This window comes from Equus caballus, chromosome 21 (assembly GCF_041296265.1).
Source record: "Equus caballus isolate H_3958 breed thoroughbred chromosome 21, TB-T2T, whole genome shotgun sequence".
NCBI lineage: Eukaryota > Metazoa > Chordata > Mammalia > Perissodactyla > Equidae > Equus > Equus caballus.
Window position 1 is genome coordinate 45075263 of NC_091704.1, and position 17933 is coordinate 45093195.

The 17933-nt window shown below is 38.5% G+C and overlaps 1 protein-coding gene across 5 annotated transcripts in view; it reads right to left on the reverse strand.

The window, feature by feature from the left end:
• TTC23L (tetratricopeptide repeat domain 23 like) overlaps window positions 1–17933 on the reverse strand; it is a 58976-nt gene that overhangs the window by 15768 nt on the left and 25275 nt on the right. For all 5 annotated transcript variants that reach the window (XM_001500200.5, XM_070246332.1, XM_023625790.2 and 2 more), the window contains exons 8-10: window positions 16022–16130; window positions 4401–4528; window positions 1321–1470 (exon numbers count right to left, since the gene is read on the reverse strand). In XM_001500200.5, coding sequence (XP_001500250.2) covers window positions 1321–1470; window positions 4401–4528; window positions 16022–16130 — 387 coding nt within the window. The remainder of the gene's footprint in view (window positions 1–1320; window positions 1471–4400; window positions 4529–16021; window positions 16131–17933) is intronic.

Here is a 17933-nt window from a genome sequence, read left to right on the forward strand (position 1 = left end):
CATAGGACTTCTGATTTGATGATCTGGGGTAGGGCTCAGGAATCTATTTTGTTGGCTTTATTTTTGTTTTTTTACTGACTTGCAATTCTAGATTTGGGAAATATTGCTCAACCTCACTATGACATTTTTAAGCCTCTCCTCACTATTTTCAACGTGGATTTGAGTTTTATTAGATTTGTGGTTTCCCTGAAATTCCTTCTTATTTCACTCTTAGCATTTTAATCTCATCTTTTGATCTCAGATTGTCATCCTTTCCTTTTAAAGTTTTCTCTCCTTATAAGTTTCTGATCCTATTACACAGATACTGTGCATATGTTCATGCTTCCCTTTAAAAAGCTATTCTGATCCCTATCCAGTCGTGTACTGCATAACGACCTTTCAGTCAACGACAGACCACATATAAGATTAGTACCAGATAGCCTAGGTGTGTAGTAGGCTATACCATCTAGGTTTGTGTAAGTACACTATACGATGCTCACACAATGACAAAATCGCCTAACGACACATTTCTCAGAATGAATGCCCGTTGTTAAGTGACGCATGACTGTACCTTATTTTCATAAGATTTTCTTTTTCTCTGAATCTGCAAAATGAATCCCCTTTCTCCTGTTATTTACTATTTTCATACTTATTTTCTGATTACATTTAGCTAACCTGAAATGAGATAAAATCTCTTCTTAGACCTGATATTTGCCAATGCACGTGTGGATTGCTTTTGACTCTGTTCACTTGAAGACTGGTTGATCTTTATGAACTTTGCCTCTGATATTGAGCAAACCTGGGTTTTACGCAGAGACATCACTACCGATCTTATCAAGTCTTTAGCTGTGGTCTGTCAGGATAGTGACTGGTTGAACAACTGTTCGGGCACACCTCTTGCCACATGCTGCTACTAGGAAATAAACTTCCAGGGTTCTCTGAGCTCCCTGGAAGGGGAATCAGTACTTGGGTAAGGATGGCTATATATGGTGTTCCTGATTCCATCCAAACTTAGGTGCTTTCACAAGATTCTGCCACTGCCATACCTAGATTCCAAGATGAAAGTGTTACTCTTTTAAGATACTGGTTCAGGCATGGACACAACAAAAGTTTCTATATCATGTTCTCCCTCAGCACATCTAAGAAAGCAAAGAATTTTCAAAACAGAACACTTTACTTTAAAAAAAGAAAAGAAAAAGAGAAAGAAGGAAGGAAAGAGAGAGAAGGGAAGGGAAGGGAAAACACACACACACATACGTACTGTACATACATACATACATCACTCCTCACATTGTGCTTATAGGCCCGGGAGAAAATGTAACAAAACCAGCCAGTATTCACCTTCCTTAGCAGCTGAATTGCCTTTCTGAGCTCTCCTTTGGCAAAGCAGATCCTGCCCATATTATAAAAAGTTTCAGCCATTCTTTCACTACAGTCACCATAGCTGATCATCTGAGACTTCAATGAAGCCTTTAGGAGTCTGTAAGCTTCCTAGGGAATTAAAAAAAAAAAATCATCTTGGCAATTCTGAAAGAGCATGCTGGTGTTATTCCATGAGCTCTATGTAGGAGGCACCCTACGGCACACTGACATAACCCACCAGGATCAGTCAGTTGTGATGGGTTGCCTAAGTAATTTGTTTCTATGAGGAGTTCAAGTTCCCAGATTATAATTAATGGTAATAGTTAATTCATATGTATAATAGTACTTAACTTTATGGCTACCCCATGAGACAGGAACTATTATTATACTCTTTTTATAGATGAAGGGATGGAGACTAATAAAAACTAAGGATCTGGCCCAAGATCACACAGCCTATAGTTGGCAGTGACAGGATTCAAACCAGACAGTCTGAATTCCACAGCCCTTGCTCTTTTTTTTTTTTAACTACTCTTTATTTTTAAAAACTTCAAACTTTCAGAGAAACTAAAATAGAAGAGAGAATACCCCTATTTTCACCTAGATTCACCAATGGCTATCATTTTTCCACATTTGCATTGCTGCATTCTTCTCTTTAAAAAATTATATATATCTATCACTATATTATGTAAATAATATTTTATATATACCTACATGTAAATACATAGATATATATTTTTTAGTTGAAAATAAGTTATAAAGATACTTCATCCCTAAATAATTAAGCATATATCTTCTTAGAACAAGAACATTCTCCTACATAACTACAATAACATTAGCACTCTCAATAAATTTACAATGATATAACACTACTAACTAATAAATGTTCCACATTAAAATTTCCCAATTGTCCCAATAATGTTCTTTATAACTTTTAAAAATCTAATATCCAATCAAGGATCACATATTGCATTTACTTTTGATGATTGTTTAGTCTTTAATCTGTAACAGTCCTGCCATTTCTTTCACAATACTGACATTTTTTATTTTATTTAATTTTTTGCTGAGCAAGATTCGCCCTGAGCTAACATCTGTTGCCAATCTCCCTCTTTTGTTGCTTGAGGAAGATTAGCCCTAAGCTAACATCTGTGCCAGTCTTCCTCTGTTTTGTATGTGGGTCACTGCCATGACATGGCTGACAAGCAGTGTCAGCTCGCTCCCAGGATCCGAACCCACGAACCTGGGCCACTGAAGCGGAGTTTGCCAAATTTAACCACTATGCCGTGGGGCTGGCCCCCAACACTGACATTTGTTAAAAGTCCAGGCTGCTTGTCTTTTAGCCCAGTTCTCACTCTTAACTACTTACTATACAGCATATGATTTAGACAAAAGTTAGGGATACATTGGAAGTTATCCATAGAACAACATTGCTTATAGTGATTTGACTTCCCAATGTGCTTTCTTTAGAGGGAGTGAAGCAATGGAGTTATTGCTGGCATCATCAAGAACTGCACGTCACCTTCTGCCTGTATTCTCTCTGTTGACATTTATAAACAGAGCATTTCTCTGGAACTGGGTTGAACACGTAACCATCATCCTTCACATGTGGCATGTCAGAACAAACAAAGATGTCAATTGCTGCTGCTTTTCAGGAAACATTGCCAATGATTCAGGAATCTCAAGGCTCTATATTATCTTTGGGTTTTTCAGAGTACGAAAATGTGCATATAATTAGATTACTTTCCTGTTTATTTTTTCAGTGCACAAGTCTTTTGCCTCCTTGGTTAAGTTTATTCTTAAGTATTTTACTCTTTTTGATGATATTATAAATGGAAGTGTTTTCTTAATTTCCTTTTCAGATTGTTCATTGTTAGTGTACACAAATGCAACTGCTTTTTGTATGTTGATTTGGTATCCCGCAATTTGGCTGAATTTGTTCATTAGTTCTAACAGATTTAGGGGGAATCTTGTAGGGTTTTCTACATGTTCATTAGTTCTAACAGATTTTTGGGGAACATGTAGGGTTTTCTACATGTAAGATCATGTAATCTGCAAACAGAAGCAATTTTACTTCTTCCTTTCCAATTTGGATGCCTTTTCTCTCTTTTTCTGGCCTAATTGCTCTGGCTAGTACTTCCAGTACTATGTTGAATAGAAGTGGCAAGAGTAGGCACCCCTGTCTGGTTCTTGATCTCAGAGAAAAAGCTTTCAGTTTGTCACCACTGAGTCTGATGCTAGCTGTGGGTTTTTCATATACAGCCTTTATTATTCTTAGTTTGTTAAGTGTTTTTATCATGAAAAGGTATTGAATTTTTTCAAATGCTTTTTCTGCATCTTTGCAATGATCATGTGATTTTTATCCTTCATTCTGTTAATATAGTGTATCACATTGATTGTTTTTCATAAGTTGAACCATTCTTGCATCCTAGGGATAAACCCCACTCGGTCATGGTGTATGATCCTTTTAATGCACTGTTGAATTCAGTTTGCTAATATTTTGTTGAGAATTTTTGCATCTATATTCATCAGGGATATTGCTTTGTAGTTTCCTTGTAGTCTTTTTCTAGCTTTGGTGTCCAGGTAATGCTGGCCTCATGAAATGAGTTTGGAACTGTTTCTTCCTCTCCAATTTTTTGGAAGAATTTGAGGAGGATTAGAGCTAATTCTTCTTTAAATATTTGGCAGAGTTCACCAGTGAAGCCATTGATCCTGAGGTGTTCTTTTTTTTTTTAAAGATTGGCACCTGAGCTAACCACTGTTGCCAATCTTCTCTTTTTTTTTTTTCTGCTTTTTCTCCCCAAGTCCCCCCAGTACATAGTTGTATATTTTAGTTGTGGGTTCTTCTAGTTCTGGCATGTGGGACGCCGCCTCAGCGTGGCCTGACGATCAGTGCCATGTTTGTGCCCAGGATCCGAACCAGCAAAATGCCGGATCGCCAAAGCGGAGCACGCAAACTTAACCACTCAACCACAGGGCTGGCCCGGCCCTGAGAGCGCCAAACTTTAACCATTAGGCCAGCAGGGCTGGCTCAACAATTATGTTTTTGAATTGATCATATTTACCCGTTTTTCCCCATTTTGGACAAGCCATTTGCAAAATTCTTCAATTGTCGTCAGTGTTTCACAATCCTCTGGGCCCAATGTTGTTTGATATGCACTGATACTTTTTATAAAATATATTTCAACAGCATCTACAAAAAGAGAGAAACAATTATTGAAGGCAAGCTATTAACCTTTACAAGCGTCTAATTTCAGCTTTGGCTCAATTAATTAGACATTTTCATGCTTAAAGTCCATGCCTGTCCTCATCTCAGGTCTCATAAGGAGCCTCAAAACGTCTGAGATATGGTTTGATGTGTTCTGATTTTATTCTCTTGAGGAAATGCATAGCTTTTCTGTAGGAAAAGAAAGTTTATGCCTGAACAGTCTTATCCTAAGACTCAAAATAACCACCATATTAAACTCCCAGGTGCAGTGCAAAACTATATTTTTAGCTAAATCAAAGTCTGATAGAGATTGCTGTTTACTGGGGTCCGTTTGGTGTATGTGTGTTGGGGGGGGGCGGTGCAGAGAGTGTGAGTTTTGGTTTTAAAACTATTTCAAATATTTAGTTGTTATTGTTTAAAAATTTCCTTTTAATGTTGTCTTTTATTCCAAACATGTAATCAATCTGCAAAATGCAGAGAAGCAAAAATAAAATGAAAATTGTTATCCATACACATCACTCAGGAACAGGCACTGTTCACATTTTTTTTTTTTTTTACCACCGTATTAAGGTATAATTTATTCACATTCACCCATTGTCATTGTACAACTTGGTGAAGTTTTAGCAAATTCATATATAGTTATGTAATCATGATCAAAATCCAGTTAGAACATTTCCATCATCCCCACAATGTCTCTTCATGGCTGGTTGCAGTCAATGCCTGCTCTCATCCCCCATCTTAAGCAATCTCTGATCTTCTTTCTTTCTCTCTGTATTTGACTTTTCTAGAAATTTCACATAAACGGATTCATACAATATGTTATCTTTTGAGGCTAGATTCTTTCATGTAGCATACTGTTTTGGGGGTTCATCCATATTGTTTCATGAATCAGTACTTCACTCCTTTTTATTGCTGAGGAATTTGCTATTTTATGTATATACCACATTCTGTTCACCCATTCACAAGTGATGAATATCTGTGTATGTGTATATAGTCTATTATATTTATCCACATACTTATCAGTTCCACTTCTCTTCATTCCTTTCTGTGGATTCGAGTTACCATCTGCTGTCATTTTCTTTCAGCCTAAGGGCTTCCTTTAGTATTTCTTTAGGGTAAGAATGCTACCCACAAATCCTCTCTGGTTTTGTTTATCAGGAAATGTCTTTATCTCACCTTCATTTTTGAAGTATAGTTTTGCTGGATATATTATTCTTCATTGAATTTTTATTTCAATACTTTTTGAATATATTATTCCATCACCTTCTAGCTTCCATTATTCTGATGAAAAATCAGCCATTATTCATATTGTACCGAGTTGTTTTTCCACTGCTGCTTTTAAGATTTTCTCTTTGTCATTCAGCAGTTTGATTGTGTGTCTAGCTGTGGTTCTCTTTGTGCTTACCTTCCTTGGCATTATTTCGTGATCTGCAGATAACATTTTCATCAAATTTAGGGAGTTTGGGCCATTATTTCTTTAGATAATTTTCTGTCTCATTCTGTCTCCTCTCCTGGAGCTCCCATTACATGAGCATGGGTAGACGTGCTATTGTCCCACAGATCTCTCATGCTCTGTTCATCTTTCTTCAGTATCTCTTCTCTCTGTTCTTTGGGTTGGATCATTTCTAGTGACCTACCTTTGAGCTATTTCATTCTCTTTTCTTTTTTGCCATCTCATATCTGATGTTGAGATCATTAATAAGCTTTTCATTCAGTTACTATATTTTACAACTCTAAAATTTCCACTTAGCTGGTTTTTAATAATAGTTTATATTTTGCTATTGAGACTTCCTATTTGCTAAGTAATTTTCAACATATTTTAATTCTTTGAACAGTTTGCTTTAATTCTTTGAACATGTTTATGATAACTGCTTTGAAGTCTTGCTAAATCCAACATCTAGCCCACTTAGAGTCAATTTCTATTGACTGCTCTTTTTTTTTGAGTATAAGCCATAGGTTCTTGTTTCTTTGTATTTTTGTCTCTTTTTTGTTGAAAACTCTTTTTTGTTGAAAATGTTTTAGATAATATATAGGAGCAACCACAGATTCTGATATATTTTTGTGGGGTTTGGTTTTGTTTTTTCCAGTAAATTGCCTAGACTTAAACTGTAGAATCTACATCCCCCATGGTGTTTGGATGTTAATGTTTTTGCTCTGTTGTTGTTGTTTTTAATAGACTTTATTTTATTTTATTTTGAGGAAGATTAGCCCTGTGCTAACATCCACCACCAATCCTCCTCTTTTGCTGAGGAAGATTGGCCCTGAGCTAACATCCATGCCCATCTTCCTCTACTTTATATATGGGACACCGGCCACAGCATGGCTTGATAAGTGGTGCATAGGTCCATGCCCAGGATCCAAACCAGAGAATCCCGGGCTGCCAAAGCAGAGTGCATGATCTTAACCACTATGCCACTGGGCTGGCCCCAATAGACTTTATTTTTTAAGCAGTTTTACAATCACAGCCAAATTGAGTAGAAGGTACAGAGATTTTCCATATAACCCTGACCCCATATATACACTTGTGATGGTTAATTTTATTTGTCAACTTGACTGGGCTAAGGGATGCCCAGATAGCTGGTAAAACATAATTTCTGGGTGTGTCTGTGAAGGTGTTTCTGGAAGAGATTAGCATTTGAATCAGTAGACTGAGTAAAGAATATCTGCTCTCACTAACATGGGCAGGAATCATCCAATCTGTCCAGGGCCTGAATAGAATGAAAAAAAAGGTGAAGGAATGGTGAATCCTCTCTCTCTCTTCTTGAGCTTGGAAATTCATCTTCTCCCGCCCTCAGACAATGGAGCTCCTGGTAATTGGGCCTTATGACTCCGAGACTTAACACCAGTGGCCCCCTCATCCTCCAGTTCTCAGGCCTTTGGCTTTGGACTGGGACTTACACCATTGGTTCCCCTTGTTCTCAGGCCTTGGACTCAGACTAAATTATACCACCAGCTTTCATGGTTCTTCAGCTTGCAGATGGTAGATCATGGTCCTTCCTGTCCTCCATAACCACGTGAGCCAATTTCTATAATGAATCTCCTCTTATATCTATCTATCTATGTATCCTATTGGTTATGTTTCTCCAGGGAACACTGACTAATACAGATTTTGGTACCAGGAGTGAGCTCAACACCGTGGACTGCTACTTACCAAGGCCAACCTGGTAATGGCCACCTCTGAGTGCCCAATCTGCCAGCAACAGGGATAAACACTGAGCTACCAATATGGCACCATTCCCTAGGGGATCAGCCATCTACCTGGTAGCAGGTTGATTACATCGGACCACTTCCATCATGGAAGGGACAGCATTTTGTCCTTACAGGAATAGATACCTACTCTGGACACAGATTTGCCTTCCCTGCACTCAATGCTTCTGTCAAAACTACCATCCATGGACTTACAGAATGCCTTATCCACCATCATGGTATTCCATACAGCATTGCTTGTAATCAAGGAATTCACTTTGCAGGCAAAGAAGTGTGGCAGTGGGCCCATGCTTATGAAATTCACTGGTCTTACATGTTCCCCACCTCCCCAAAGCAACTGGATTGATACAACAGTGGAATGGCCTCTTGAAGACTCAGTTACAGTGCCAGTTAGGTGACAGCACTTTGCATGGCTGGGTCAAGGTTCTCTTGAAGGCTGAATATACTCTGAATCAGCACCCAGTATATGGTGCTGTTTCTCCAATAGTCAGGATTCATGGGTGTAGGAATCAAGGGATGGAAATGTGAGTAGCACCACTCATTATTACCTGTAGTGACCCACTAGCAAAATTTTTGCTTTCTGTTCCCACAACACTATATTCTGCTGGCCTAGAGGTCTTAGTTCCAGATGGAGGAATATTTCCACCAGGAGACACAACAATAATTCCATTGAACTGGAAGTTAAGACTGTCACCTGGCCACTTTGGGCTCCTCATGCCTCTGAATCAACAGACAAGGAAAGGAGTTACTGTGCTAGCAGGGGGGACTGATCCTGACTACTAAGGGGAAATTGGACTACTACTCCACAGTGGAGGTAAGGAAGAGTATGTCTAGAACATAGGTTATCCTTTAGGGCTTCTCTTAGTATTACTATGTTCTGTGATTAAGGTCAATGGAAAACTACAACCCAATCCAGTCAAGATTAGTAACGGCCCAGAACCTTCAGGAATGAAGGTTTGGGTTAGCCCACCAGGTAAAGAACAATTACCAGCTGAGGTGCTTATTGAAGGCAAAGGGAATACAGAATGGGTAGTAGAAGAAGGTAGTTATAAATACCAGCTGTGACCACTTATAGAAATGAGAACTGTAACTGTCATAAGTATTTCCTTCTTATTTTGTTAGGAATACATTTGTATATGTATATACACATATTAAGCAAATATCTTTGTTTTCTTTTCTCTTTTATTCCTTTACTATGTATCATAAGATGTATTGACTTTATATCAGTATTTAATTATCATTAACTTTACATCATAGTTTTCAAGTGATAGGATATCAGAAGAGTAAACATCATTGAAGGACTTTATCTCCTCTTCTGGGGAATGGATTAGTGCATTTTCAGTTGTACCTAGGATAGTTGTTTTATATTGGGCAGAATTATGACCTTGTTATTGTCTTTACTTGGAGATTAAGTATGTTTAAGGAGATGCATATAGGTATCAAGTTGACAAGGAGTAGATTTGTGGTAGTTAATTTTGTGTCATTAATTTAGTTAATTTGTGTCAGCTTGACTGGGCTAAGGGGTGTCCAGATATCTTGTAAAACATTATTTATGAGTGTGATTGTGAGGGGGTGTCTTCAGGAGAGATTAGCATCTGAATCAGTAGACTGAATAAAGAAGATCCACCCTCAATAATGTTGGTTGGCATCATTCACTCCATTGAGGGCCCAAATAGAACCTCAAAAAAGGCAGAAGAAGAGTGAATTCCCTCTCTTCTTGAGCTGGGAAATCCATCTCCTGCCATTGGATATCACATAGTTGTTTTAAATTCCCAGTCTGATAATTCCAACATCCCTGCCATATCTGAGGATGGTTCTGATGCTTGCTCCGTCTCTTCAAACTGTGATTTTGTCTTTTAGTATGCCTTGTAATTTTTTTCTTGATACTGGACATTATGTACTGGGTAAAAGGAACTGCTCTGCACAGGCCTTAGGTAACATGGTGGTAAGGTGTGGGGGAAGGGAAGCATTCTACAGTTCTATGATTAGGTCTCAGCCTTTAGTGAGCCTATGCCTCTAGGCTGTGAACTTCACAAGTGCTTCTCGGTCCCCCTCTGCCTTAGTTAGGACAGGATGGAGAGGGCTTGAGTTGGGTATTTCCCTACCCAACCCCAAGAGTTAGGGTCTGGTAAAATAGTTTCTCTTGAGGACAGGCCTTGTGAAGCAGAATGCTCTGGCATATTTTAAAATGGTTACTTTTCCCTTCTCCCTGCTGGGAGCAAGGGGGAATTTTTCTCCAATATTCACTTTGAGAACCTGGTCAACCTCCTGGAGGTGAAACTCACGAAAGTGTGGGCCCCCACCCCTCCCCCCACCCTGACTGGGTACCCTTGGAATCTTTAACTCTCAGACTTGTCCACAATGAGCTTCCAGAAATTCAGTTCAGATTTTCCTACCCCAGTACTGGCTCCTGTGGAGACTGGTAAATTGTGATTCTCTGTATTCTCCTGTCTCTCCAATTTTGGGGGCATCAGTTTGCCCTGTGACCTCATTTCTCTGACAGATATAAGAAGAGCTGTTGATTTCTCAGTTTGTTCAGCTTTTTACTTGTTGTTAGAATGAAGTGATGACTTCCAAGCTCTTACATGCCAGAACAGAGACCAAAAGTCTTTGCTCGGGTTTTCATGCTTCTTTTTATTTTTAGTCTGGATTTCTGGGGGTGACCCCTGTGTTTCCATAGCTTAGTGTTGACCCACTGACTTGGGAAGAGGTTGTGCTCAAATACCTTTAGATTGTCCATCTTTCATCCTCTGTTGATTGATCTGTATGTAGATTGGGGAGTGCATTCTCAGCTCTGCCACATTTCAAGTCTCCTTTGGTCATTACTTCCCACTGGACTCTCCAATCTCCCCTGCATTGTGGATGCAGTCTCCCAGTTGGCCAGGGATGTTGGGAGAGCTTATCTAGCCTTTCTATGGCTCCCTCATTTCCAGGTCCTTTGGGTTAAAATCTCTGACTGGCCAGCCACTCAGACCAACCAAAACAGCAACTTCAGGCTAGAAAATATGCAGGCTTTCCCCAGTTCATTTCCTACTGAGTTCACCACTTTCATCTGATAAATCAATGGGTTTTTGCTCCTTTCTCCAATCTGAGTCAGCATCCTCTGCCAGCAAAGCTGATGGTTCTCCTGGCTAGCCCCATGCTGATAATATTGCTATTCTCAGGGACGGAGCTGGGGCAGTGGATGGACGGCAGTAGCCCCAGGCAAGAAGCCCAAGAAGACTCTTTACCCAAAGTCTAACAGTTTTTTGAGAATAATTTGCAATTTGCTGTCTGCTTATCTATTTCCAGTGCCCTCACATGGTTGGTTTGACCATTTTACTTAGCGTGTGTGTGTGTGTGTGTGTGTGTGTGTGTGTGTGTGTGTGAAGAGGCCTCACAGACCTCTTCACAAAGCCATAGTCAGAAGGCTCTACCTTTGTTTACATTCTGATGTACATTTTGGTGCAATTTTACTTACTTTGCAGTTCATTCTTCATGTTTACATATATGACTATAAATGATAGTATTTTTTGTGTCTAAAAATGCAAATTATTTTTTCCTTAATACTGTTTTTTAAATTAACCTTTTTATTTATAAAATCTAGTCCTTTTAAAGACTATAGAATTCCATCTAGTTAATATACCAAATTTCCTTTTCATTTATTGATGACATTCAGGTTGTTTCCAATTTTTTACAAACAATGCCACAGTGAACTTTCCTTATATGTGTATCCTTTCCAGTTTTACTAGATATTATCAAATTGGTGTCCAAATTTCATATCAGTTTACACTGTCACTCTCACCAGCTATGAATAAGCAGACCTGTTTACCCACAATCTGGCAAATGCTAGATATTTTCACATTTTCAAAATTTTCATATAGATGAGTGAAAACTTATCTCACTGTAGTTTTAAAATATATATAGTTTCAAGATGTGTGACCTTCTGCCAAATTGCCCTTCAGAGAGTTTGTATCAGATTGCTCTCATCAATCCTACATGTTATCATTTTTTAAAATTTTGACAATTTGATAGGAGAAAACTGGTATCTTTGCTGTTTTATATTTCTTGGTTATTACTATGATTGAAACTTTTTTCCATATGATTTGGCCATTTGTATTCTCTATGCAATGCTTGGTTGTTTTTTTGGCCTATTTTTCTATTGAAAAGTAAATGTAAATTTTAGCTCTTACGTTTAGGACAATGATCCATTTCGAGTTAATGTTTGTATACAGTATGGCAGTGTATTATTATTATTATTTCTTTGGCACATAGACACCATTTGTTCCAATTCCATTGGTTGAAAAGACTATTCTTTTCACATTGAATTGCTTTTGTACCTTTGTCAAAAATTCATTGTCAGGGGCCAGCCCGGTGGCACAGTGGTTAAGTTCGCACGTTCCGCTTTGGCGGCCTGGGGTTTGCCAGTTCGGATCCCGGGTGCGGACATGGCACTGCTTGGCAAGCCGTGTTGTGGTAGGTGTCCCACATATAAAGTAGAGGAAGATGGGCACGGATGTGAGCTCAGGGCCAGTCTTCCTCAGCAAAAAGAGGAGGATTGGCAGCAGTTAGCTCAGGGCTAATCTTCCTCAAAAAAAAAAAAATTCATTGGCCATATTTATATGGGTCTATTTCTGGACTCTCCATTGTGTTCCAATGATTCTGTTCTCTGTCTGTCCCTTCACCAACACCAAACTCTCTTGATTACTGTTGCTTTATAGTAAATCTTAAAATCACGTAGTATGATTTCTCCAACTGTGCTATTTTTCAAAATTGTTTTAGCTATTCTAGTTTTTTTTGCTTTTCCATATAAATTTTAGAGTCAGCTTGCCTATATTTACAAGAATTCCTACTGGGATTTTGATGTAATTGTGTTAAATCCATGGATTGATTTTGGAAGAACTGACATCTTTATTATACTGAGGCTTCCAATCCATGAATACAGTATGTCTCCATTTATTTGGTCATCTCTGATGGCTTTGATCAGGGTTTTGTAGTTTTCAGAACACAGATCCTGTACATATGTTGTTAGATTTACACCTAAGTGTTTCATTTGGGATGAGGGGACTATTCTAAGTGGTATTTTTAAAAATTTCAGTTTCCAGTTGTGCATTGCTAACATATAGAAATATGCCTAGTTTTTGTGTGTTGACCTTGTATCCTGTGACCTTGCTAAGCTTAAACTCACTCAGTAGTTCTAGAGGTTTGTGGATTCCTTGGGGTTTTCTACAGAGACAGTCGTGTTGTCTGCAAATAGGGACCATTTTATTTCTTCTAACCTATGTGTCTTTTTCTTGCCTATTGCACCGACTAGGATTTCTAGTGCTATGGTGAATAAGAGAGTGAGAGTGAAAATCTTGCCCTGTTGTTGATCTTAAGAGGCAAGCATTCAGTCTTTCACCATTAAGCACGATGTTAGCTGTAGGGTTTTTGTTCACGCCTTTTGTCAAATTGAGGAAGCTCCCCGTCCATCATGAATGGATGTTGAATTTTGTCACATGCTTTTTTTCCATCAATTGATTAGATTATGTGCTTTTCATCTTCGGATTGTTAATACGGTAGAGCACATTGATTCAGGTTTGAATACCGAATCAGCTTGACATCCTTTTTTCCCCTTAGCTTTATTGAGGTATACTTAATATACCAAAAAAATCATATTTGATGTATCCATTTTGATGAATTTGGACGTATACATATACTCATGATACCATCACCACAATCAAAGTAGTAACATAGTTGTCACCTCCAAAGGATTTCTGGTGTCCCTTTGCTTTTTTTTTTTTTTTTTGGCAAGAGCACTTAACATGGTATCTACTCTCTTAACAGGTTTCTAAGTGCACAATACTGTAATGTTTTGACTTTTTGACATCAGTTTTAGGGACAGTAAAATGTTTCAAGGTCACGTCTCTCTTTTTTTTCCCTTCTCCCTAAAGCCCCCTACTCCATAGTTGTATATTCTAGTTGTGAGTGCTTCCGGTTGTGCTACGTGGGACACCACCTCAGCATGGCCTGATGAGCAGTGCCATGTCTGCACTCAGGATCCGAACCAGTGAAACCCTGGGCCACCGAAGCAGAGCGCATGAACTTAACCACTCAGCCATGGGGCCAGCCCCAGCTCATGTCTCATTGTGGTTTTTTTTTAAATTGAGATCATGTTGGTTTATAATTTTACATACATTTCAATTGTACATCATTATATTTTGACTTCTGTATAGACTGCATTGTGTTCACCACCAAAAATCTTGTTGCCCCAGCCCGACATTCTCAAGAAAAAAACCCTCACTTGATCATGGTGTATTATTCTTTTTACATATTGCTATATATTTTGTTGGAGATTTTTTATGTCTATGCTCATGAAAGGTATTGGTCTATAGTTGTTTCGTTGTTTTGTTTTTTTCTTGCAATGTCTTTGCGTGGTTTGGTATCAGGGTAATGCTGGCCTCGTAAAATGAGTTGGGAAGTGTTCTTTCCTCTTCAATTTCCTGGAAAAGATTACGTAGGATGGGTGTTGTTCCTTCTTAAAATGTTAAGTAGAATTACCCAGTGAAATCATCTGGGCTTGGAGATTTCTTTCTTAGAAGGTTAACTAAAAAAACTTTTTTTTAATACTTAGGATCTATTCAGGTTATCTGTTCATCTTTTGAGTTGTTTTTAATTTTACTTATGGTATTTTGTGGCAGCCACAAGTTTTAGATCTTTTTATAATTAAACCTATCAATCTCTTCTTTTCTGGTATATCTTTGTGTACTCAAAGAGTTCTTCTTTCTCCAATTTTTAATTTTAGTACTTTCTATTCCTGTACTATGTTCTCTTTGGGGTAATTTATACTGTTCAGTTTTGATGTAAAAAAAATGTTAATCCATTTGGAATTTGGTGAATGACAGGAGGTGAGGATCCAGATTCTTTTTAAGTTAAAAAATTAGTATGCAAGAAAAGAATAAGGCAGCTTGGGAATCTCCCAACTCAATAATCATAAACTTTTTCTTGCTTAAAAAAATTTCCAGGGGATTGGCCACATGACTGAGAGGTTAAAGTTCCACGCCATCTGCTTCAGCAGCCTGGGGTTCACAGGTTTGGAGCCCAGGTGCAGACCTACTCCATTCGTCAGCCATGCTGTGGAGGCGTCCCACATACAACGTAGAGGAAGGATGGCATAGATGTTAGCTCATGGGGAATCTTCGTCACACACACACACAATTTACATATTCACAAATAGATTATATTTCTTAGTAACTATGAAGACTATTTAAAAAACAACCAATATATAGATGGAGTACAAATACTGTGAGTATACATGAGGAAATTTTTTAAAGGAGCAGGATAATTAACTAGAAAACACAGAATAAAGAAGTGTTTTCAATGAATATTTATGCTAAAGAAAACAATAATTAAAATATCAAAATAACTTTGAAAACTAAAAATGAATATTTATTCAATGACATGGGGAAATACAAGAATGGAAAAAAGTAGGATGCAAAACTTTCTCTACAACTCTTTCTCTCTCTCTCTCACTCTTTCTCACATATGACTGGAAAATAATGTATACCAAAATGGATTACTTTTATAAGCAGAGAAAAATCAACATTTTAAAAATATTTAAATTACATCTTCACAAATCCCAAATTCCTCCCGATGGGCCATTGAATTCCTTAGTGTCCATTAGTCTGATCAAGCCAGCTGAGCATGGGATACTGTCCTCCTTCACCAGTTCCTTGGTGTCTTTCCCAAATCCCCACTTGCAAAAGGACGACCTTCCCTGAGAAAGAACTACTGTTGAAGGATGAATTCATCACTTGGCTTTCCTCTAGACCCCAAGTACCTCACTTCTGAAAAGAGGTCAAGAAAATTCTAGCTGCTACAAACATTCCCTCTTATAAGCCAGAGGAAAAGTGTCAAGGAGACTGAGAGTGGAGGAGGATGAGAGGAGGAGCCAGCATTTTTCTCTTTTATCACTGGATTTCCTCATCAACAGATACAGCACAGGCCACATTCATAGCGTGTATAATCTCCACTCTTTATGCAGGTGAATTTTGCTGAGACTCTAAGAGAATAAAGGAAATAGAAATCAGAAGCTCTTATTGGTTTTGATGTTCCAACTAATTTGGGAGGCTACTGTGCCTAAATTCATATGTAAATCCTTTTGTACAAAATGGTGTCTGGCCTTATCTTTCCATCACAGGCATGAACAGCTAATTATAATTTGTCTATATTGATAGATAGACCAATCCCCAGTGTTCTTCCCTCCCATGACTGGGAAATAATGATAAGTGCAAGGCCACCTCTTCCACCTACCCTTGTGTTGGATCTCTCCAGACATGGCATAAGCCTTGGCTAGTAATGCACTTGCCTCTGCGGTTTGGGGGCTGACTTCAGTGAACAAAGAAACACAGATAGAATGGGCCTGGAATAGAGAAAAATCACAAGGTAAGTACTCAAATGATGGTGTTTCACTGTGGATTTTCTAGTAGTTTTCATGGAATTGCTAGTTGATTGAGAGCTGATATATATCTAATCGTGGAGTTACATGAGAGATGAGTTTGAGTTCCGGCTCTGCTACTTCCTAGCTGTGAGTCTTGAGCAAGTAATTTCACCTTCATATGTAGAAAGAATATATAGTTCCCATTGATTAGGGTTTGGGCAAGAGTAAATGAGATGATGCATGCAAAGCACTGGGCTTAGTACCCATCATATGGTAAGTTCTCAATAATGTTAGCTATTATTATTTTTTATTAGGTTTCATGGCAAAAATAAAATCATAACTTTAGCTCAGCCTCTCAAAGTATCAAAGGAAGTCTAATAAATCTTGGATCCTAGAGCCATACTGCCTGAGTTCCTGTCCTTGCTCAGCCACTTACTGTGACATAAGGCAAGCCACTGACCTCTTCAAATACAAAACAGGGATGACAAAAGTAGTATTTGTCAAAGACGGCTGTTGTAAAGATTAAATGAATTAATAGATGTAAAGTATTTAGAATACCACCTGGAATATAGTAAGCATCAGAGGAGTGTAGATTTTACTATTGTTATTATTTGTATTAAAATGGAAGGAGTAACACTTTGGAAAGAGAAAGAAGAGAGAAGACATCCAGTCCACACCCACCAGCAAGAAAAGAACCACCTGTGCTTCATATTTCACAGGTCAAACACCGTGAGGTGTTTCAAGAAGCTCCAGAGATCATCAACCAGACTCTGGAGCTAAGACACAGGGAAGAGTTGTTATGAGTACAGGTCTGGGGTCGAGTTTTCTGAGTTTGATCAAATCCCTGCTCCCCAACGGGTTAGCTACACAACTTCAGTTGAATTCGCTGTAACTCTCTGGGCTTCAGTTTCCTCATCCTTAAAATGAGATAAAGTAATAATGGTGCCAACTTCCTAGGGTTGTTGCATAGATTATATGAATTAATATATCCTCAAGGGCACACAGTAGAAGTGCTCCATAAATTTGAACTATTGTTTTTCATTGTTGTTGGGAAACACTGATTATTTGCTGTTTTATACATTTTGATCTGACCACTGCTTTAAAAATGTCTTGGACACAAATGCCAGATTGGCTTTCTCTGTAAGCAGTGGGCTCCCTGCATTCCCTAACATCTCTCCGTTGCATGATGTGAGTAACCTGGATTTTCGGATTGTCTGCAATGCCTTTTCTCCAGTATCAGTTTTCACAGATACTGCTGGATTACATTGCCCCTTTTCTATGATACAGGAAATCCAATATTTGATCCACTTTTGGCTATGGGAGATATGTGAAGCCACAAGCAGGGTTCTCATTTGAAGAGAGAAAAGGTGAATTTAAGTAGCAGTTTCAAGGGAACTTTCAAGGGCACTGTTTTCATTATGGCAGACTCAACATTCCTTCTTATGTTTTGGTTTCCCCTGGACATTTGTCAAATTAGTTACCTCCAAGTGAAATACTCTTTGTTAGTTTAACCTTAGACTTGCAAATACAACCAGCTAGACTAGCTTAAAGGACAAATGACAACATTACACGAAAACATCACGATTTTTCACTTAAAAAGCCCTTTGAGTTTGCTGAAGACTTCAGTTCAGCTGCTGCTGTGGCTTTTTTCCTTGGAGTAGACTCACTCAGCTGCCTCTTCCTAGCACCCACAGAGATGAGGGGAAGCCTGGGAGGGGAAATGCTGTCCTCAAATCAGGTCGCACAGCAGATACACCTGCCCTGAGTCAGGGTTCTCTGTCCAGG